Source organism: Schistocerca nitens, chromosome 8, assembly GCF_023898315.1.
Source record: "Schistocerca nitens isolate TAMUIC-IGC-003100 chromosome 8, iqSchNite1.1, whole genome shotgun sequence".
NCBI classification, from domain to species: Eukaryota; Metazoa; Arthropoda; class Insecta; order Orthoptera; family Acrididae; genus Schistocerca; species Schistocerca nitens.
Window position 1 is genome coordinate 380,439,933 of NC_064621.1, and position 17,754 is coordinate 380,457,686.

Consider the following 17,754-nt stretch of genomic DNA (forward strand, 5'->3'; position numbering starts at 1 on the left):
TAGTTAACTCAGTGGTACTGATACATATTTTATTTGTCGACGGGGATTAATTTTTGCGATTTGGTTGGACTCTTTATTGCAGATTTTACATCCTTTACGGGACGGTTTGGCAAAGAGATGTGTATAACAATATTGATGTCTTTTTTGGTCGCCATTACGGGTGGTGATGATGATTATTGGGATAGTACGCCTGCTCCAAACTCTACCCTCCTGTGTCTCAGCTATCGCTGTCGGATCCTGACCTCACTATACAGGAATGCTTTTCTTTTTCTACACCCAGTGCAGGGTTCCATGCCTGACTCATTTGTAGACCATCTTAGACCCTGAAATTGCTGACCTCTTTGATCATTCAATCCAGTGAGAAGAAAAACTATGTAACTCAGTTTTCTGTAGCCTTTGGTAGGGTCAGTTTTTATGCTATGTTCTGCACAACAGCTCATTTGGTGGTGTGGCGTACCTCACTGTAGCGACTGTATTCATCTATCTTCTTCTGGGCAAACAGTTTCCCCAAGGTATGCCTTACAGCACCCCTGCTGTAAGGCATACCTTGGGGAAACTGTTTGCCCAGAACAAGATAGATGAATACAGTCGCTACAGTGAGGTATATATAATGCAAGTTTTCTTTATTTCTAATCGCGTATCACACACAGAGTTGCAATTTCGGGTGTAGTAGTGAAAGCGTTAAAATGCATTGGTTAGTTAGCTTTACATTTCATAAAATGTATAATAAAAATCGTTAGATATAAATGAAAGAGTCAGAAGCAAAGGGGTATAAGTATACTTCTTATAATTTTGATAAGACTAAAGTCACTTGTACCTCCTTCCTTCTGACATCTGCAAATAAGATAGTTGTGTTCAATTTCATTTATTTTGCTAATTTAATATCATCTCCAAGTACATTAAATTTTAAAACAAGTTTAATGGGATAAATGCATCCTATCATTTCTTTTTTTGAAATCAGGAGTCAGACTTCTAATTGATATTCTCATCACAGCCTGCAAATTACTGTCTTTTAAACAGCTTCGGTATTTGCTCTTGTTGATTTTCTAGCAAGAAAAACTTTGTTCACAAATATATGTCGATCCAAACATGGGGAACATTTGGCCTGCAAATTTCTTGATACATGGAAATTTTTCAGCTGGCAAAGATTGATAAAAGTCAACTAAAGTTACAGCACGAAACGTTTCTTTCACTGCGTGATCTGCCTGCATGTCAATCAGTTCAAGTTGCAACTCCTGTGGTGCAGTGTCAATATCAGCAGTGATGGGATACGATAAAACATTAAATTGAGGCTCAATTTTCTTAAAATCCTTAAATCTTGTAATAAACTCAGCCTCTAAACTCTGCAGATAATCCCTAATCTTAGCTGAAACGCTTCCAGGTACTTTCTGTTTCCCTAGTAAAGGGAAATGACAAAATTTGCCTTCATTTGCTTGCCTTGCTAACAGACCTAGTTTTGTTTTAAATGGTTTGACATGTGTCCACATTTCATGAGCAAACAACCCCTTTCCCTGCAAAGTTACATTCAGCTCATTCAGTTTTTCAAAAATATCAGCTGCAAACATCATCTCATATCTCCACTCTTCACATCCTATTTTGGCAACAAAATCATGAGATATCTCCTTAGTGACCAGAAATAAAATAATTTCATCCTGTAATGCCCAGACTCTTTTTAATACTTTGCCCAAGCTCAACCACCTCACACTGTTATGGTAAATTACATCTTTATGTTCTATCCACACCTCCTCAAGAAGAGATTTGAACTGTCTTTGATGGAGTGCACTTGCTCTGATTGTGTTTACAACATCAACAACAGGATCTACCACATGCTTTAAGTCTAGTGCAGTCTTGCAGAGGCTTTCCTGATGTAAAATACAATGAAAATCCAAAATATCACTATCTGTGTCTTCAGCTTGTAATTTGTTTTTTAAAAATTTCACCATACCTATATTTTTCCCACAGAAAGCTCTGGCCCCATCCGTTGTGATGCTTACCATTTTGTTCCAGGATAAGCCACTTGTTTCCACACAATTAACAACACATTCTAACAAGTCCTGACGAGTGGTTCTATCTTTCATGGATTCTGTACCAAGTAATTCCTCGTTGATGACGAAATGTTCATTAATTCCACGGATAAAGATGGGTACATGTGCAGTGTCTTCAATATCTGTGCTTTCGTCCATTGCCAGTTAAAACCAAACAAAATCTTCGCTCACATTCTTTAGCTGGTCCGCAAGTTCATCACTAATTAAAACAATGCGCTACGCTATAGTCCTCCTTGACGACGAAATGCTCTCAAATTTGGTTTTAACCTCAGGACACAATACACTTGCACACTCTACCATGCACTGTTTAATAAACTCGCCATCCGAAAAAGGTTTGTTTCGTTTAGCAAGGTTATAGGCGACCGTGAAATTTGCTTCTGTAGCACTATTTTGAAGCCATGTTTGCTTCGTAAATAACGCTTGTTGGTTCTTCAAGCGTTTAACGAACTCCACTGCTTTTATTTTTCGTTCTTCATCTGAAAGTTTGCAGCCAAAGTCACTGTGTTTTGTTTCGTGATGTCGTTTCAGATTGTACTCCTTGAATACGGCAACTGTATCATGGCATAGTAAGCATGCGGCTTTATTTCCTGCATCAATAAAGAAATGTTTGGTCGTCCAGTCTTCATTGAACAGACGGCACTTATCACCGACTTTACGCTTCTTCTTAGGAGTCATGATTGCACTGAAGTAAAAATAATAGATATTACGTTGTACTGCTGCACAGACAAAACACAAGTAAACCACTTGGAAAAGAAGAAAATTGCCCTGAACGTCGTACTATTCACTCGGCGCGGGAGAAATACAGCGCTCCCATCAGCCACGCGTGGAGCATAAATTTGCGCCAGTAGCGGGATGCACAGTGCTTTTTTCAGTGCCCGTGGTGGCTGATGGTACTGCTCCGATAATCCACCGCGCCAACATGCAGGTATGTTGGTTGCGTGACTGTAGAGACATCTGTCGGTAGTATGCACTACCAAGTAGCGCAGACGCTCGCGGATTTTTTTAGTCGCACGGGGAAGGGAAATTTTGTTTTTCCTATGATTTTTGTAAATGTCTTGGCGGGCTACACAAAACCCCTCCGCGGGCCACATGCGGCCCGCGGGCCGCTATTTGCCTACCCCTGCCTTACAGCAATGGGAGGAAATATGGATGGACCTTGAAACTACTAGGTCCAGTAAAGCATGAAGTAGGCTTTCGCTACCAAATCCTCTGCCAGTGTGCCAAAGCAAAAACTGGGAAACTGTATACATGTTGGAAGAGAGGTGCCGTGTACGTAGGCGTCACACTGAATTACGCCAGACCATCAAGCGAACAAGGCCAACCACAGTATAAACCACAACACCAAGAAAATACTTTGGTAAGCTTTCTCCATCTGGGACTGAGTGATTAAAGCTATTGAAATTAGAGTCCAAGGGGTCTAATTAATAAAGATGGCAACTTACATCTCAGTTAGGCAATGCTCCTTACATTGAGCCTGCCACCGCCACCCATTGCGTCAGCCACACGGACAGTAAAAGGAGGTGAGTTCCTGGGGGTGTAACGGAGAACATATGTAGGGCGCCGACAAAAGTAGAGCACCAGTCATCAGCAATGACCAGAAAACGGCAACAAATACGTTTGCAGAAATATTGTGGAGACAGGACCGGCGGATACCCAAGAATTCTATAAGGTATCTTTGCCATCTTTGACTGTTAAAATTGCTTTATTTATAACTAGATATGGGAATTAAAGTCATTCGGCCACTCTAAAGGCATAACAATTCTGTACTTTAGCACATGTGAAATTCAGAAACTATCAGAAGTTCTACAGCATGAAATAGTTCCACCTGAAGATGGCACTGTAGGCTGAAAAACCAATAGTGGACTTCGTCAATAAGTGATTTTAATATTCAAAGACGACAGTGACGTCCTTTAAAGAACTGTATATGAAAGTGAATTCCATCCGAGAAATGAAAATATCTCGCATTAATTTCTTAGTACCGTGATCCTCGTACTATCTGGACTACATGCGATCGCACTGTGTTAGCTTACAGAACCAACACACATGATACAGTTCTGAGCTGCCACTCTGTCGATTAAAGGATGATTAGATTTAGTAATGAATAATTCTGATACTTAACAACAAAACACGGTAAAGTGTTCATCCACACTCATATGCCAGTAGTAACTACAACATTTCCACAGAACAGAACAAATTGTCGAGGAGAAACGATACTTCCAATAACTGAAAAACAAGTTTCCTCACTGGTGCTGGTTTTCAGCATTTGGTACGTGACTACAGATTTACATTTTAAAGTAACCATCCTCAGTGAGAGCCAAACATAATTTTAAGACAGAGTAATGTAAATTATTTTGCCACTGTAATGTGTTACTAGGTAGTACCGCTCCTCACTCAGTAACTTGGACTTTTTTATCTGTATTTTAAGAGCAGCGTAAATGTAGTGTGAAACTAAGACTAGGATCTTTATCGATGAAGCTGCTTGCTAGGTGTTGCACTAATTATACAGCACAGTTCTCCACAACCCAAATTTGGATTGAACATCACAGAGCTATTACTAGATATTTTCCTGTTGGAGGTGGTACGCATTTGCCTTCCTCTGACAACCGAATTGACCTACCTAGCCGTTAATAGCGAGGACTAGACTACAAAATTAATTCCATTCATAGTGCAAGTCTCCATTTTCCACTTTAACTATCTTTGCTGCGGGTGAAATAATGAACAAGTAATGGTGAAAACTTTAGGGCTTATCTAGGAACATGTCATTCGTAGTATCCATTAATCCACGATCAGCGTGTATTCTTGTTTCACCATTCACAAATGAAGATAACTTTCTTAGACATTATTCGCTCTAGGACATGCGTTAAAGAGGCTGAACTTCAGTACATGTAAGGCCTACAAAAAGGTCCTTCTAGTTTAAATGATCGCCATTGAGTAGACGGAAGCTTTCTGGATACTCTCATATACTTCCGAACTGTCATACACTCCATGTCTATTTCTCTGATATACCGATTATGGTAAGGTATTCCGAAATTGAGAGGGAACCTTATGGCAGAAAATCAATTAGCAGCTATTTTGGAGCTTTTCAGCCCTCGGCAACGGAGGACTTCCGAAAGACTGAGCAGACACGCTCGGATTGGACGATGTGTGGATCGTATCCTGCTTGAAGGAAATGTAACCCGGATAAGAAAGGAGGATCCTTCGCTGAATCGGTGAGCGAGGGACTTTACGCTAAACACTAACTAGGAAAAGGGACAAGATGGTAGGACGTGTGTTGAAATGTCAGGGAACAACTTACATGGTACTAGAGGGAACCCGAGATGAAAAAGTTGGCACTAGGCTGCTTCGAAGAAGTCAAAAGAAGGATGATTAAAAAAACGTGAGCAAATATGGAACACCAAGTGGGTTAGTCACTGCGCCATCACATTCGTTGAAGTTATTTTAAGAACGATATTTTCTGCTTCCTCTGTTGAAGATTCACTGTTTTAGCAGATTGTAAGATCTGAATAACGTGATATAAGTTTTTACATAGTCTTTTCATGTGTTTTAAAATATTTCAAATAGATGAAAAAAGAAATAAAAAAAATCAGTATATTGAATGCTTCAGAGCTGCAGCGACATTGCTGTTTTGTAGTTCTATTATCAATGCAATAGTCCGTTTCGACGCTTCTACGTTTCTGTCTGTTCTCAAGGGTCACGACACGACGTCGGTTGCCATGTCGTGGGTTCTGGTTCTGCTTGGACACCATCCTGACATCCAGGTGAGTTAAAATCTCTTCCTATCCTTTTGTGTAGCTTTCATTTCAAAATTATTGCAACAAGTGTTTCATAGTCAACTGTCGCTGGTTTTCAATCACATTCGCGTAGCTCTAGGAATGTTGATCGAAATTTTGGATGGAATCTGATGATGGAGGCTAAAGCAGATACAGCCGTTTAATTGTTGTGATGATATAATCCAAAATAATAATTCATGAACTTCTTGTTTTGTCTGCATAAGCGTTCGGGCGCGTACGCGAGAGCATGTGTGTGTGTGTGTGTGTGTGTGTGTGTGTGTTTGTTTGTATCTGAGAATGAAAGAGAGGCTGCAATGATACAATCCAAAATAATATTTCTTGAACTTCTTGTTCTGTCTGCATAAGCGTTCCGCTGTGTGTGTGTTGAAACGTCCCCTTAGAAAAATTAATGAATTCCTGTGCTGGCAAAACCCTTACGTTATTTGATTTTGAAACAGGTGAGCACAACTGAACGTACTCAGATATTTCTCTCTTTACTTATTCTGATCATCACTAAACTGACACACAATATTTTTAGCGCAACGCAACCTGACTTTCAAAAATCCCTACAAAAGAATGACCCTGACTGACAATAACCTGTACCTTTCATGAATCACTTACCTCACAAGAATCTTCATTACTCGAACTACTGCAATACAGCGAGCGCCAATACTGCCAGCTAAATAAAAGATTCTAACTACTGAAGGCACTAACTACTGATAGGCATAGTTAGAAAATGAAAGATTTTGATAAAGAACAAACAATGTATTTACCTTAATAGTGTTCAAAAGTCATAATATATATATATATATCACTTCATGATATCCAGTATTACAAATTTACTGTTTCTGGCGGACACACGTCGAAATCATCCGCTCTCAAAACTCCGCCATCTCTCTCCCCACATCCACCACTGCTGGCTGGTGTGTGTGTGTGTGTGTGTGTGTGTGTTTGTGTGTGTGTGTATGTGTGTTTGTGTGTGAGAGACAGAAATAGAGAGAGATAAATATTGTTAGCTCTGGATCGTTTCTCACCAATGCTGTTTGCTTCCTATAGGAGAAAATCTTCGCTGAGCAGAACGACATATTTCAAGACGATCCTAAGAGACGTCCAACTGCACATGACCTGAACAACATGAAGTACCTCGAGATGGTCATCAAGGAAGCTCTGAGGCTCTACCCAAGTGTACCTGGAGTCAGTCGCCGAGTGACGAAGGAGATTGAAGTTGGTAAGTATACCACACTGCCTTCATTATACCATTGTCGCTGGTCTTCCACAGCATTCGGACAACCTCTCACTGGAAACGCATGTAGTGTTCATCCAAATTTGACTCCTTGCCAGTTTATGGTCTAATACATATCGACAATTTAAGTATGAAGGACTAGATCATAAGAATAAAAGGCTAAAATACGTCCTGCTTCGAAATATAAAACAGGATTAAGAACAATAGATAGCAGTGCCTATGTATTCTCTAAGAGAAATAACCTTACATTTGTGCAGTCGCTGGATTTCGCACAGCCATAGCACACTGATGCTTCATAGCTTGTTTGTCCGTCTTTGGAACTAAATACATCACTGAATCTGCGTATCAGGGATCCAAAATTTTTTCGGTAGGTTTGTGGAGATATGTGGCTTTAGATGTCTAGGCACATGTGATGCAATTCGCGTAAATAACGGGCCGCTGATTTGTGTTCGTTGTGATGGGGCCCGATAGCGACCTTGACGGGTTGCATAGGGTTTACACCAGGCGAATTTGGTCGCCGAGACATAGATGTCAGTTTCCTATAATACTCCTCAAACGACTGTAGGACGGTTCTAGCTCCGACACACGGATCATTATACTGCTGAAAAATAGGATCGCCGTCGAGAGGACACCATGTGTAAGGGATGCAGATAGTTCGCAGCTGTCAGCGTGTCTTCGAATACTAGCACAGGTCCTACCCAATGTCTCCCATGCCTCCCACAAGTGTGTGTCCGTGCCGCGATGCACGTTTCGAGCCGTTCACCTCGATGACGGAGTTTGTGGAGACGACCTTGCACGTAGTGTATCAAATGTGATTCATCCGAAAAGCCGACACGTGTCCATTGATCAACGGTCGAATCTCGATGGTCCCCTGCCCACTGCAACCGTAACTGACGATGTCGATGGGTCAACTTGTGAATATGTAGGGGTGGTCTGCTGCGGAGCTCCATTTTCAACAATTTATGATGAATCGTGTGCTCCGAAACACTTGTGTGTGCACCAGCATGGTGCTCTTTCGGCAGAGATGCCTCAGATCCCCTACTACCATACTTTTCACAGCAAACAAGCCTCCGAAGCTCAAGTTCTGTGAAGAGTCGTACACTGTCCTACCTCTTTCCGCAGATTCTCAGGACAGGAGCACGTGAACATTCAACTTGTTTCGCCGTTTTTGAGATACTCGTTCACAGGCTCTGCGTAATAATAATCTGTCAAGGTTGTTTATCGCAACGTATTTTCAGCCCATATCTTCACTAGGGTGATACCCCGTCCGTGTCAATTCCTTTAACATACTTTTGTTCCAGCGTAGCTCGCACCGCCACCAAGTGGCATCCACGTTGGGCAGTGGTCGTAATGTTTTGGCTTATCAGTGTATAATGAATGGGGTGAAGTCATTGATCTGCCTCAGGCAGGCAGTACGTATAGAGTTTGTAAAGTTATTACAGTAACGTTTTAAGTTTACTTTCACAGTTGCTTTCATTTTATTTAGGAGTCAATTAGAGATATTTAACTACGAGCATTAACTGTTAGTATTATCTGCTGAATGTAAGCATTATTCCAGTACTGTAAAGAGTGAAATTCCATGTAACGGTTGCATTTCGCTGGCCTCACAGGTGGCTACACAGTTCCCGAAGGCTGTACGATATTCCTGAACATACGCCAGACTCACCGCGACCCCGACCAGTGGCCGAACCCGGAGTGCTTCGACCCGGACAACTTCCTGCCGGATAGGATGCAGGGCAGGCACCCCTACGCCTACGTACCCTTCAGCGCTGGGCCACGAAACTGTATAGGTAAGTGGGCAGCAGCTGTATTACGACCATATAATTATGTGTCAGTAATTACTTTAGATAGTTAACTGAATATAACCTAAATGTTGTTTAAGTTTCATGCGCAAGCTTTGTAAAACTGTCAATAAACTGTTTTTAAAAAAGTGTCTCATAGTACAGGGCGGCGCACGAAATGTGTTACCAATTGTTTCTTTCACAATTTACGACGCACATTAGATATCCCGCTGGGATCTCTACAGCAGTACCAGCAGAGCTTGGAAAAACAAATGAGTTACGAAATGACGTGAAATTCACGATACTGCCGCCAGGAGACTAGCTAATGTCTGACAATGGAAGACTGACGATACAGCAACGATCGGCAGTTGTGTTACTTTTCATGAAACGAAAAGCCTTGTTGTGACTCAGAGGCGTTTTCGACAACAGTTTAACACACGATGGGTCCCTCGCGAGAAGACCATCCACAGGTTTTATGATAAATTTGTGCAATAAGGAACAGTATTGGTAAAAAGTCCCCTTTGAACAATTATACAAGACTATGCTTAAACTGACACACAATATTTTTAGCGCAACGCAATCTGACTTTCAAAAATCCCTACAAAAGAATGGCCCTGACTAACATTAACCTATACCTTTCACAAATCACTTACCTCACCAAAAATCTTCGTTACTCGAACTACTGCAATACAGCGAGCGCCACTACTGCCAGCTAAATAAAAGATTCAAACTACTGGAGGCACTAACTACTGATAGGCATAGTTAGCAAATGAAAGATTTTGATAGAGAACAAACAATGTATGTACCTTAATAGTCATAATATATATAGCACTTCATGATATCCAGTATTACAAATTTCAAAACTCCGCCATCTCTCTCCCCACATCCACCACTGCTGGCGGCTCACCTCCAACTGCGCAACGCTACGCGCTGTTCACATCCAGCTGGCCAACACTACAATGGCAGACAACAATGCAAACTAGCCACAGACTGCACACAACACAGCCAGGGATTTTCATACAGAGCGCTACGTTACGTTGCCAATAAGAAAACATAAACAGCCTACTTACATAGCCCCCATGCTCCCCACAAAAAAATTTTACAAATTGTTTTGGGCAGTGGCCAAAATGATTTGAAAAATTTTTCATAATTACAATAACAAAGGTAATAAAATACAATGTTGGTCAAAAGCTAAAATTTTCTCACAGTCCATAAAGACAGTCCTGATCATTCATCACAGTAAAACTGCTGTTTCTTTTCTCAAAGTCTGAGCAGTAAAAGACAATGCACATGGAAGTAGTGGATTTCCATGCAGTCTTGAAGAAGTAGTGTTGTCCTTCCAACGGAAAGACAGTGCTGACTCTTGACATGCTGACAGGTAATGAGCCACAACAGAGCAAACCGACTGCAGAGTCAGTCAAAGTTTTGAAGAATATTGGTAGCTAGGTCATCAAAGAGCAGACCCACTGTAGTTCTGGTAGAGAGTATGGTATTGGTGAGTCATCAAAGGTATAGACCCACTGTAGCCCTGGTAGATATTGTGGTATAGGTGGGCCACCAGAGGTGCAGACCCACTGCAGTCCTTGTAGAAATAATGGTATTGATGGATCATCAAAGGTGCAGACCCACTGTTGTCCTTGTAGAGATGGCCAGCAGCCATCTGCTGCGACTGTGCAGGTGCACAATCACCATCGAAGAGTCTTGCGGAGAATATAGCAAGTCCATAAACCACCACTTGTGCACTCACACAGTTTTTGGAATTGTCCTTAGAACCAGCAATGCTGTTATCCAGTCCCTTGCTGAACTATTAACACACGTGCAAACACTAACAGTCCCTACTTCTCACATATTGTCCATATACTATGACCAACAGAAACGTGTGCAGTGAAATGTAACTTACAAGTTACTTAATTTGATGAACTGGTGTCAATTACAATTTTATAACATAAGAATACATAACAAAGGTACAAAATACACTCCTGGAAATTGAAATAAGAACACCGTGAATTCATTGTCCCAGGAAGGGGAAACTTTATTGACACATTCCTGGGGTCAGATACATCACATGATCACACTGACAGAACCACAGGCACATCGACACAGGCAACAGAGCATGCACAATGTCGGCACTAGTACAGTGTATATCCACCTTTCGCAGCAATGCAGGCTGCTATTCTCCCATGGAGACGATCGTAGAGATGCTGGATGTAGTCCTGTGGAACGGCTTGCCATGCCATTTCCACCTGGCGTCTCAGTTGGACCAGCGTTCGTGCTGGACGTGCAGACCGCGTGAGACGACGCTTCATCCAGTCCCAAACATGCTCAATGGGGGACAGATCCGGAGATCTTGCTGGCCAGGGTAGTTGACTTACACCTTCTAGAGCACGTTGGGTGGCACGGGATACATGCGGACGTGCATTGTCCTGTTGGAACAGCAAGTTCCCTTGCCGGTCTAGGAATGGTAGAACGATGGGTTCGATGACGGTTTGGATGTACCGTGCACTATTCAGTGTCCCCTCGACGATCACCAGTGGTGTACGGCCAGTGTAGGAGATCGCTCCCCACACCATGATGCCGGGTGTTGGCCCTGTGTGCGTCGGTCGTATGCAGTCCTGATTGTGGCGCTCACCTGAACGGCGCCAAACACGCATACGACCATCATTGGCACCAAGGCAGAAGCGACTCTCATCGCTGAAGACGACATGTCTCCATTCGTCCCTCCATTCACGCCTGTCACGACACCACTGGAGGCGGGCTGCACGATGTTGGGGCGTGAGCGGAAGATGGCCTAACGGTGTGCGGGACCGTAGCCCAGCTTCATTGGGACAGTTGCGAATGGTCCTCGCCGATACCCCAGGGGCAACAGTGTCCCTAATTTGCTGGGAAGTGGCGGTGCGGTCCCCTGCGGCACTGCGTAGGATCCTACGGTCTTGGCGTGCATCCGTGCGTCGCTGCGGTCCGGTCCCAGGTCGACGGGCACGTGCACCTTCCGCCGACCACTGGCGACAACATCGATGTACTGTGGAGACCTCACGCCCCACGTGTTGAGCAATTCGGCGGTACGTCCACCTGGCCTCCCGCATGCCCACAATACGCCCTCGCTTAAAGTCCGTCAACTGCACATACGGTTCACGCCCACGCTGTTGCGGCATGCTACCAGTGTTAAAGACTGCGATGGAGCTCCGTATGCCACGGCAAACTGGCTGACACTGACGGCGGCGGTGCACAAATGCTGCACAGCTAGGGCCATTCGACGGCCAACACCGCGGTTCCTGGTGTGTCCGCTGTGCCGTGCGTGTGATCATTGCTTGTACAGCCCTCTCGCAGTGTCCGGAGCAAGTATGGTGGGTCTGACACACTGGTGTCAATGTGTTCTTTTCTCCATTTCCAGGAGTGTATATCATTAAAGAACATAATAGTACAGATAACATTTGTAGCAAAACAGGCTTTACAAAAGAATAGAAATAAACATGCACATCAGTGTTACAAGAATTATGACATAAGTACATACATAAAGATCAGAATAACTTTTGAAACATCAGCTTCACATATGAGCAACAAAACAGAACAGATAAATAATGTCTAAACATCTTAACAAATTAAATAACATAGTATTACAAAAATTCTACAACGTAACTCATATCAGCTAAACACATAAAGACAGGAAAAACACAAATATACAAGAGTACACAGACACATAGCAGAATAACACAAGAGGAAAGGGCAGGGTTTGTTTTCAGTGTAACATTTGGTACTGCAGTATTTTGCAAACAAAACCTTTTTTTTCATGGAGATCTCCCTTCGTTCATCATTATTCCCAAAAGGTCCTATCTATACCTGCTTTCTGTACTTTTTTCGTATAACTTCTCAATGCATTTCTTCCAATTCATCGCAACTCATTCTCTTACATAGTCTACCCCCTCTTAAGCTAACTTAAATCTACTGAGCTCAGATGCTAAACTAAGGGACAAGGCAATGCAGCAGTACAAAACAATTAACACAAACAGCAATGACAAAACATTCAAATTGGCCAAGCAAACAGCAATATTACAACTAATATTACGCAATGAGCAGCAAACAAGAAAAATAAATCAGTAGTAAAACTGGCTTAACAGAGTAATGTAAAGTGAAATTTAGTAGTACTATGCCTGGTAAACAGCAGAAGCAAATGCAATAAATTGTATCTAAACATGACAAAGCTCAAGCAGAAAAATATTACAGTAAAGACAACAATGCAGATAAGGGGAATGTCTATTCACATCTTAATATCTATGTCATTAAAGTGGTGCACCACAACTTATTCTACAAAATAAATTACCAAGTACTTGAAAAGAAAATTATGAATGCAGTTCCTGTGAAGGTAAATGTCTTTAATTATTATTTACTCGATCTGTAGACAGAAAATATTTATATTAGTACATCTATAAATTTTATTTTAACCAATGCTGCAGTGCAGCTAGAAACTAGATATTAAACAAATTGAGTAAATAAATACATAAAGCAAGCCATGTGGCATTTCTCTCAACTAGCAAGACAATAGCCGTGAAATGTTTCTCATCGTTTCATTAGGCATTTTAGTAAATATCATAAATTAAGAGCTCCACAGTATAATCATATGTTTTCAAGTTTGAGCGTGTCGTATTTGCGATGCTTTCTACAAAGGAATGTCAGTAGCAAGGATAATGGCCTCCCTTTTTTTTTTACCTGTGCCTCTGAAAAGGCACACACTAATGGCTTTTTCTCCAGGCGTCTGACACAGCTGGGTGCCCACGACGCATTACGTGCAGGTGGTCACTTAACTTTCTTACGGAAATATTTATGACAGCAGTTTCCACTACAGTGGCAGTCTCATATAAAAAATTTCACAGGTCGAGAATTTGCGTTGCAAATGTGTAGAAACAAAATCCTATGAATATAACAGTGTCCAAAAAATTTTCAGTGGCATTGTGATACATTCACACATGTACACACATTTCATAACTCTTAAAATACGATTCTTGGTTTCCAACAACCTTTTTCACAAACCAGAGTCCCTAACCACTACTCATTATTCCTTACCTTATTCGTCGACACTTCTTCAATATTTCATCGTAACAGATACGTAGCATACTCAAATAACTCATATAGCATCAGCTTATTGATCATAAACATACCGCAACAGCATAATACACATAGTCATCGTAATAATAACATCATAACACCTCAGTCAACTCTCAAAATCGTCGTAGCTTCCTCCAATAATTTAAAAACCTAAAAAAAATTCTCTGCTCATTTCAATAGTGTCATCTACCTCAAACGTACTTTAAAATCATGCCCCCTTATCAAATACATCATTCAAAGCTCTCATAGTATCACAATGGTTCCCAAAAAGTATGAACAGTTCACACAGTACAGACAAAATACAATTTCGTAAGTGTGAAGTTATCCAACAGTGTAATTACGTAAACATCTGTAACTGCCGTAGTAAAAAAGTTTGTCTTTCTCAGTTAAATGATCAGATAGCTGTGTAATTCTGTGTTAGAGAAATATGGTACTGATGAGTAAAGTTGTATAAGCAAATACCATATTAGCTAGGGCTCCTTGTGCTTGCCAAACACATGGTACACAAAGTAGGCGTGTACCCCCCTGAGGATTAATGTAATTATACCCTCAGGTGTTACAGATTACAGCAGTGGAATGAAATGTATCACGGAAAACCTTTGTATCATTGTACTTCAAATATCTTTAAAAATAAATGATTTAAGTGCAAAATTAATCACTCAAATACGTGTCCTGTAGTGCTAAATGTGCGTCTTGTTGCAACATAACCTCTGTGGAAGTGTCGTAGTTATCGTCCTCCGAAAGCTAAGTTCTGCAGAAGTCAATGTACTTACCTCATGATAAACAAAAGTGAAATGCTATGCGTATAGATATCTTAGTTTTTACGCTTATTGCCGTGATGAAGAAAGTACTGTGCTGTAACGTATTGTTGTGCTACGGAAAAGGCTTTCTCGTTGTAGCTATACCACAAAAGTTACTACTAAAACATGTTTTACTTTCCAGAATAATTCAGAAAAACTGTGCAGATATAAAACAGATACACCGCAAAAGCAACATTGTAAATTGTCACTCATTAGTAGCGTCGTGATAAAGTCGTGTAACTGACACGTAAAATAACCACTGTGTCATCTGGTATTTCACAGAAAGTACTTTAAATCCAGAATGTATTTTCAAGTAAACCAAAATGTTGCATTAAAATCTCATTAGCAGTACTTGTAAATGTTCTAAGTATGTGAGCCTTATAGTCGTTACGTAATCGTGCAACTAACAAGCAAGAATGTACAATAACAACATTGTGTCGTCTGTTCACTATAACAATGCATTCATAATTTCTGTTGAAATAAGTTCTCTTGGTTCATGACTGGATATTTAACTTCAAACATTGTTGCATATTAACAGATTCTAAGTCTGACAAAGCCTACTAGCAATGTAAAGTGAAAAGTTATATGGCAAAGACAAAGTTAAAAAGCAGATTATCTTTCAATAAACGGTTTTACATGTGAAATGTGGTGTAAACCTTTACTCTTCCTAGTACGCAGAGTTTCAACTTCAACGCAATTATCATGTGGTATACGTCGGATTCTGTAAGGTCCATTGTAAACTAGAAAGAATTTGTTACTCAAGTGTTTCTTCTTATGTGACAATGAATGAGCTTTAATGAGAACTTTCTGACCAATATATAATTTCTTTGCATTTGCTTTACCGTGTAGTTTTCTCCTTTTGTCTGCTGCATATTTTATATTTATAATAGCCAAATCAATTATGTCTTTGTGTCCAAGTTTACGTGTATTCTGGAAAGGTACAAGCTCTCTGATTCTGTTCGGTGGTTCTTCATTCTTTAGTACAAGAGTAGGTGGTAAAGCAGTGGAGTCGTGAGGCATTTCATTTTGCACGTTTTGAAATAAGTGTAAATATCTGTCCCAATGCTGATGCGTTCTGTGACAATAAAGTCTGCAAAGCTTATTGATTTCTTTCATAATCCGTTCAGATGGGTTACAATGTGGTGAGTACAATGAAATAAAAACAGGTTTGATTTTATGATTCCGAAGCATACGTGACCAAAAAGCAGATCTGAATTGCGGTCCGTTATCTGAAATGACTTTACTAACGTGTCCAACTTCACGTAAGAAATTTTTAAGAAAGGCGTTGGATACAGACCGTCCAGTGGCTTTACGTAACGGAGTGAAAGAAACAAATTTTGAAGTAAGTTCAACAGCGACTAGAACGTACGAAAATCCATTAGATGTTCTGACAAGCGGTCCCAAGAGATCAAAAGCAGCAAATTCGTTTAATTTAGAAGGAATAATAGGAAACAACGGAGCACGATGTGAGACAGTAGAAGTAGATGGTTTCGCCTTTTGACAAAGTTTACAAATAGACAAGACTCTTCGAATTCTCTTTTCCATATTGTTAAAATAACAAGTCGTTCGAAGAATATGATAACATTTTCGTGGACCAAAATGTGCGTAGCAGAAATGAATGTACCAAATGAGCTTATTAACAAAATCGTCAGGAATGCAAAGTACCCATAGCTTGTCATCAACAGTGCAGCGTTTGAACAGTATGTTGTTTCTAACCAGATAATAATGCCGAATCTGTGTGTGTGTGTCTTTTCATGCCATTTACTTTTGATGTCTTTCCAAATCGGATCTTTATCTTGTTCATGAACAATGTCCTTTAAAGATGTGGTGATGAAGTTTTCAAAGGCGACTTTCTGAATGTAAAGAATACTGAAATTTTTCTCGAGGTTGCCTTCTGTATTACTTTTCTCAAGCCCAGCCGGTGCGCGTGACAGTGCGTCCGCAACAATGTCCTCCTTGCCGGGAATGTAGACTATTGTGAAGTGGAATTCTTGCAGAAACAATGCCCAACGTTTTAACCTCTCATGATTTAATTTTGAAGACATAAGAAATTGTAATGCACGATGATCACTGTATACTTTTACGTGCTTACCAGAAAGAAAGAAATGGAATTTGTTAAATGCCCAAACGATAGCTAAAGCTTCTAATTCAGTAACGGAATAATTTTTTTCAGATTTTGTTAGCACTCGGCTAGCAAAAGCAATGCTTTTCTGAATGGTAGTGTCATTTTCTATGGCTTCTTGAATTAAATGGGCACCAAGACCGACTTTAGAAGAATCCGTGCTAAGGCAGAAATCTTGTGACAGGTCTGGATGAGCTAGTATTGGCGCGTTAAGTATCGCTTCTTTCAAAGAATTGAATTCCAACTGTGCTTGTTCGTCCCAGTTCCAAATAGTATTTTTTCCAGTGAGAGAACAAAGTTTTGGTGTAGCAATAATTTGCATATTCAGAAAACGACGATAAAAATTTACGAGACCTAGAAAACTGCGGACTTGTTTTTTTTTTTTTTGTGGATGGAACTGGAATGGCTCTGATTGCTTCTAACTTTTCAGGATCCGGCTGAATGCCTTCAGAAGAAATAATATGTCCCAAAACCTCACCTTTGACCTACCGAATTCAGACTTTTCCAAGTTAACTGTAATTCCAGATTCTGCAAAAATACGTAACAGACTGTTGAGGATGCGATTATGTTGCTCCCATGAAGCTTCTGCTATTAGAATATGTGACGTTTTAAGAACTCAGGTAATATGGAATTTAGCCCACGAATGAATGCTGCTGAAGAAATGTTCAAACCAAAAGGCAGTTTCCGAAACTGATAACAAACGCCGAAACAAAGGAAAGCTGTGTATTTTCTACATTCTGGATGAAGTTCGATCTGATAAAAGCTGGATCTGAGATCAATGGAAGACAACACTTTTACACCATTAAAATTTTGAAGAAGTTCTTCCAACGTTTGCGGCCTGTCTGCTTCAGAAATAATGATAGTATTGATTTGTCTCGAATCCAAGACAAGCC

General features: G+C 40.7%; 1 protein-coding gene across 3 annotated transcripts in view; it reads left to right on the forward strand.

Moving 5' to 3' along the window:
* LOC126199253 (cytochrome P450 4C1-like) overlaps positions 1-17,754 on the forward strand; it is a 213,027-nt gene that overhangs the window by 184,198 nt on the left and 11,075 nt on the right. For 2 of the 3 annotated variants that reach the window (XM_049936049.1, XM_049936051.1), the window contains 3 exons: positions 5,735-5,803; positions 6,872-7,043; positions 8,669-8,848. The exons of the other annotated variant lie outside the window; for it this stretch is intronic. In XM_049936049.1, coding sequence (XP_049792006.1) covers positions 5,735-5,803; positions 6,872-7,043; positions 8,669-8,848 — 421 coding nt within the window. The remainder of the gene's footprint in view (positions 1-5,734; positions 5,804-6,871; positions 7,044-8,668; positions 8,849-17,754) is intronic. 3 annotated transcript variants of the gene reach the window in all.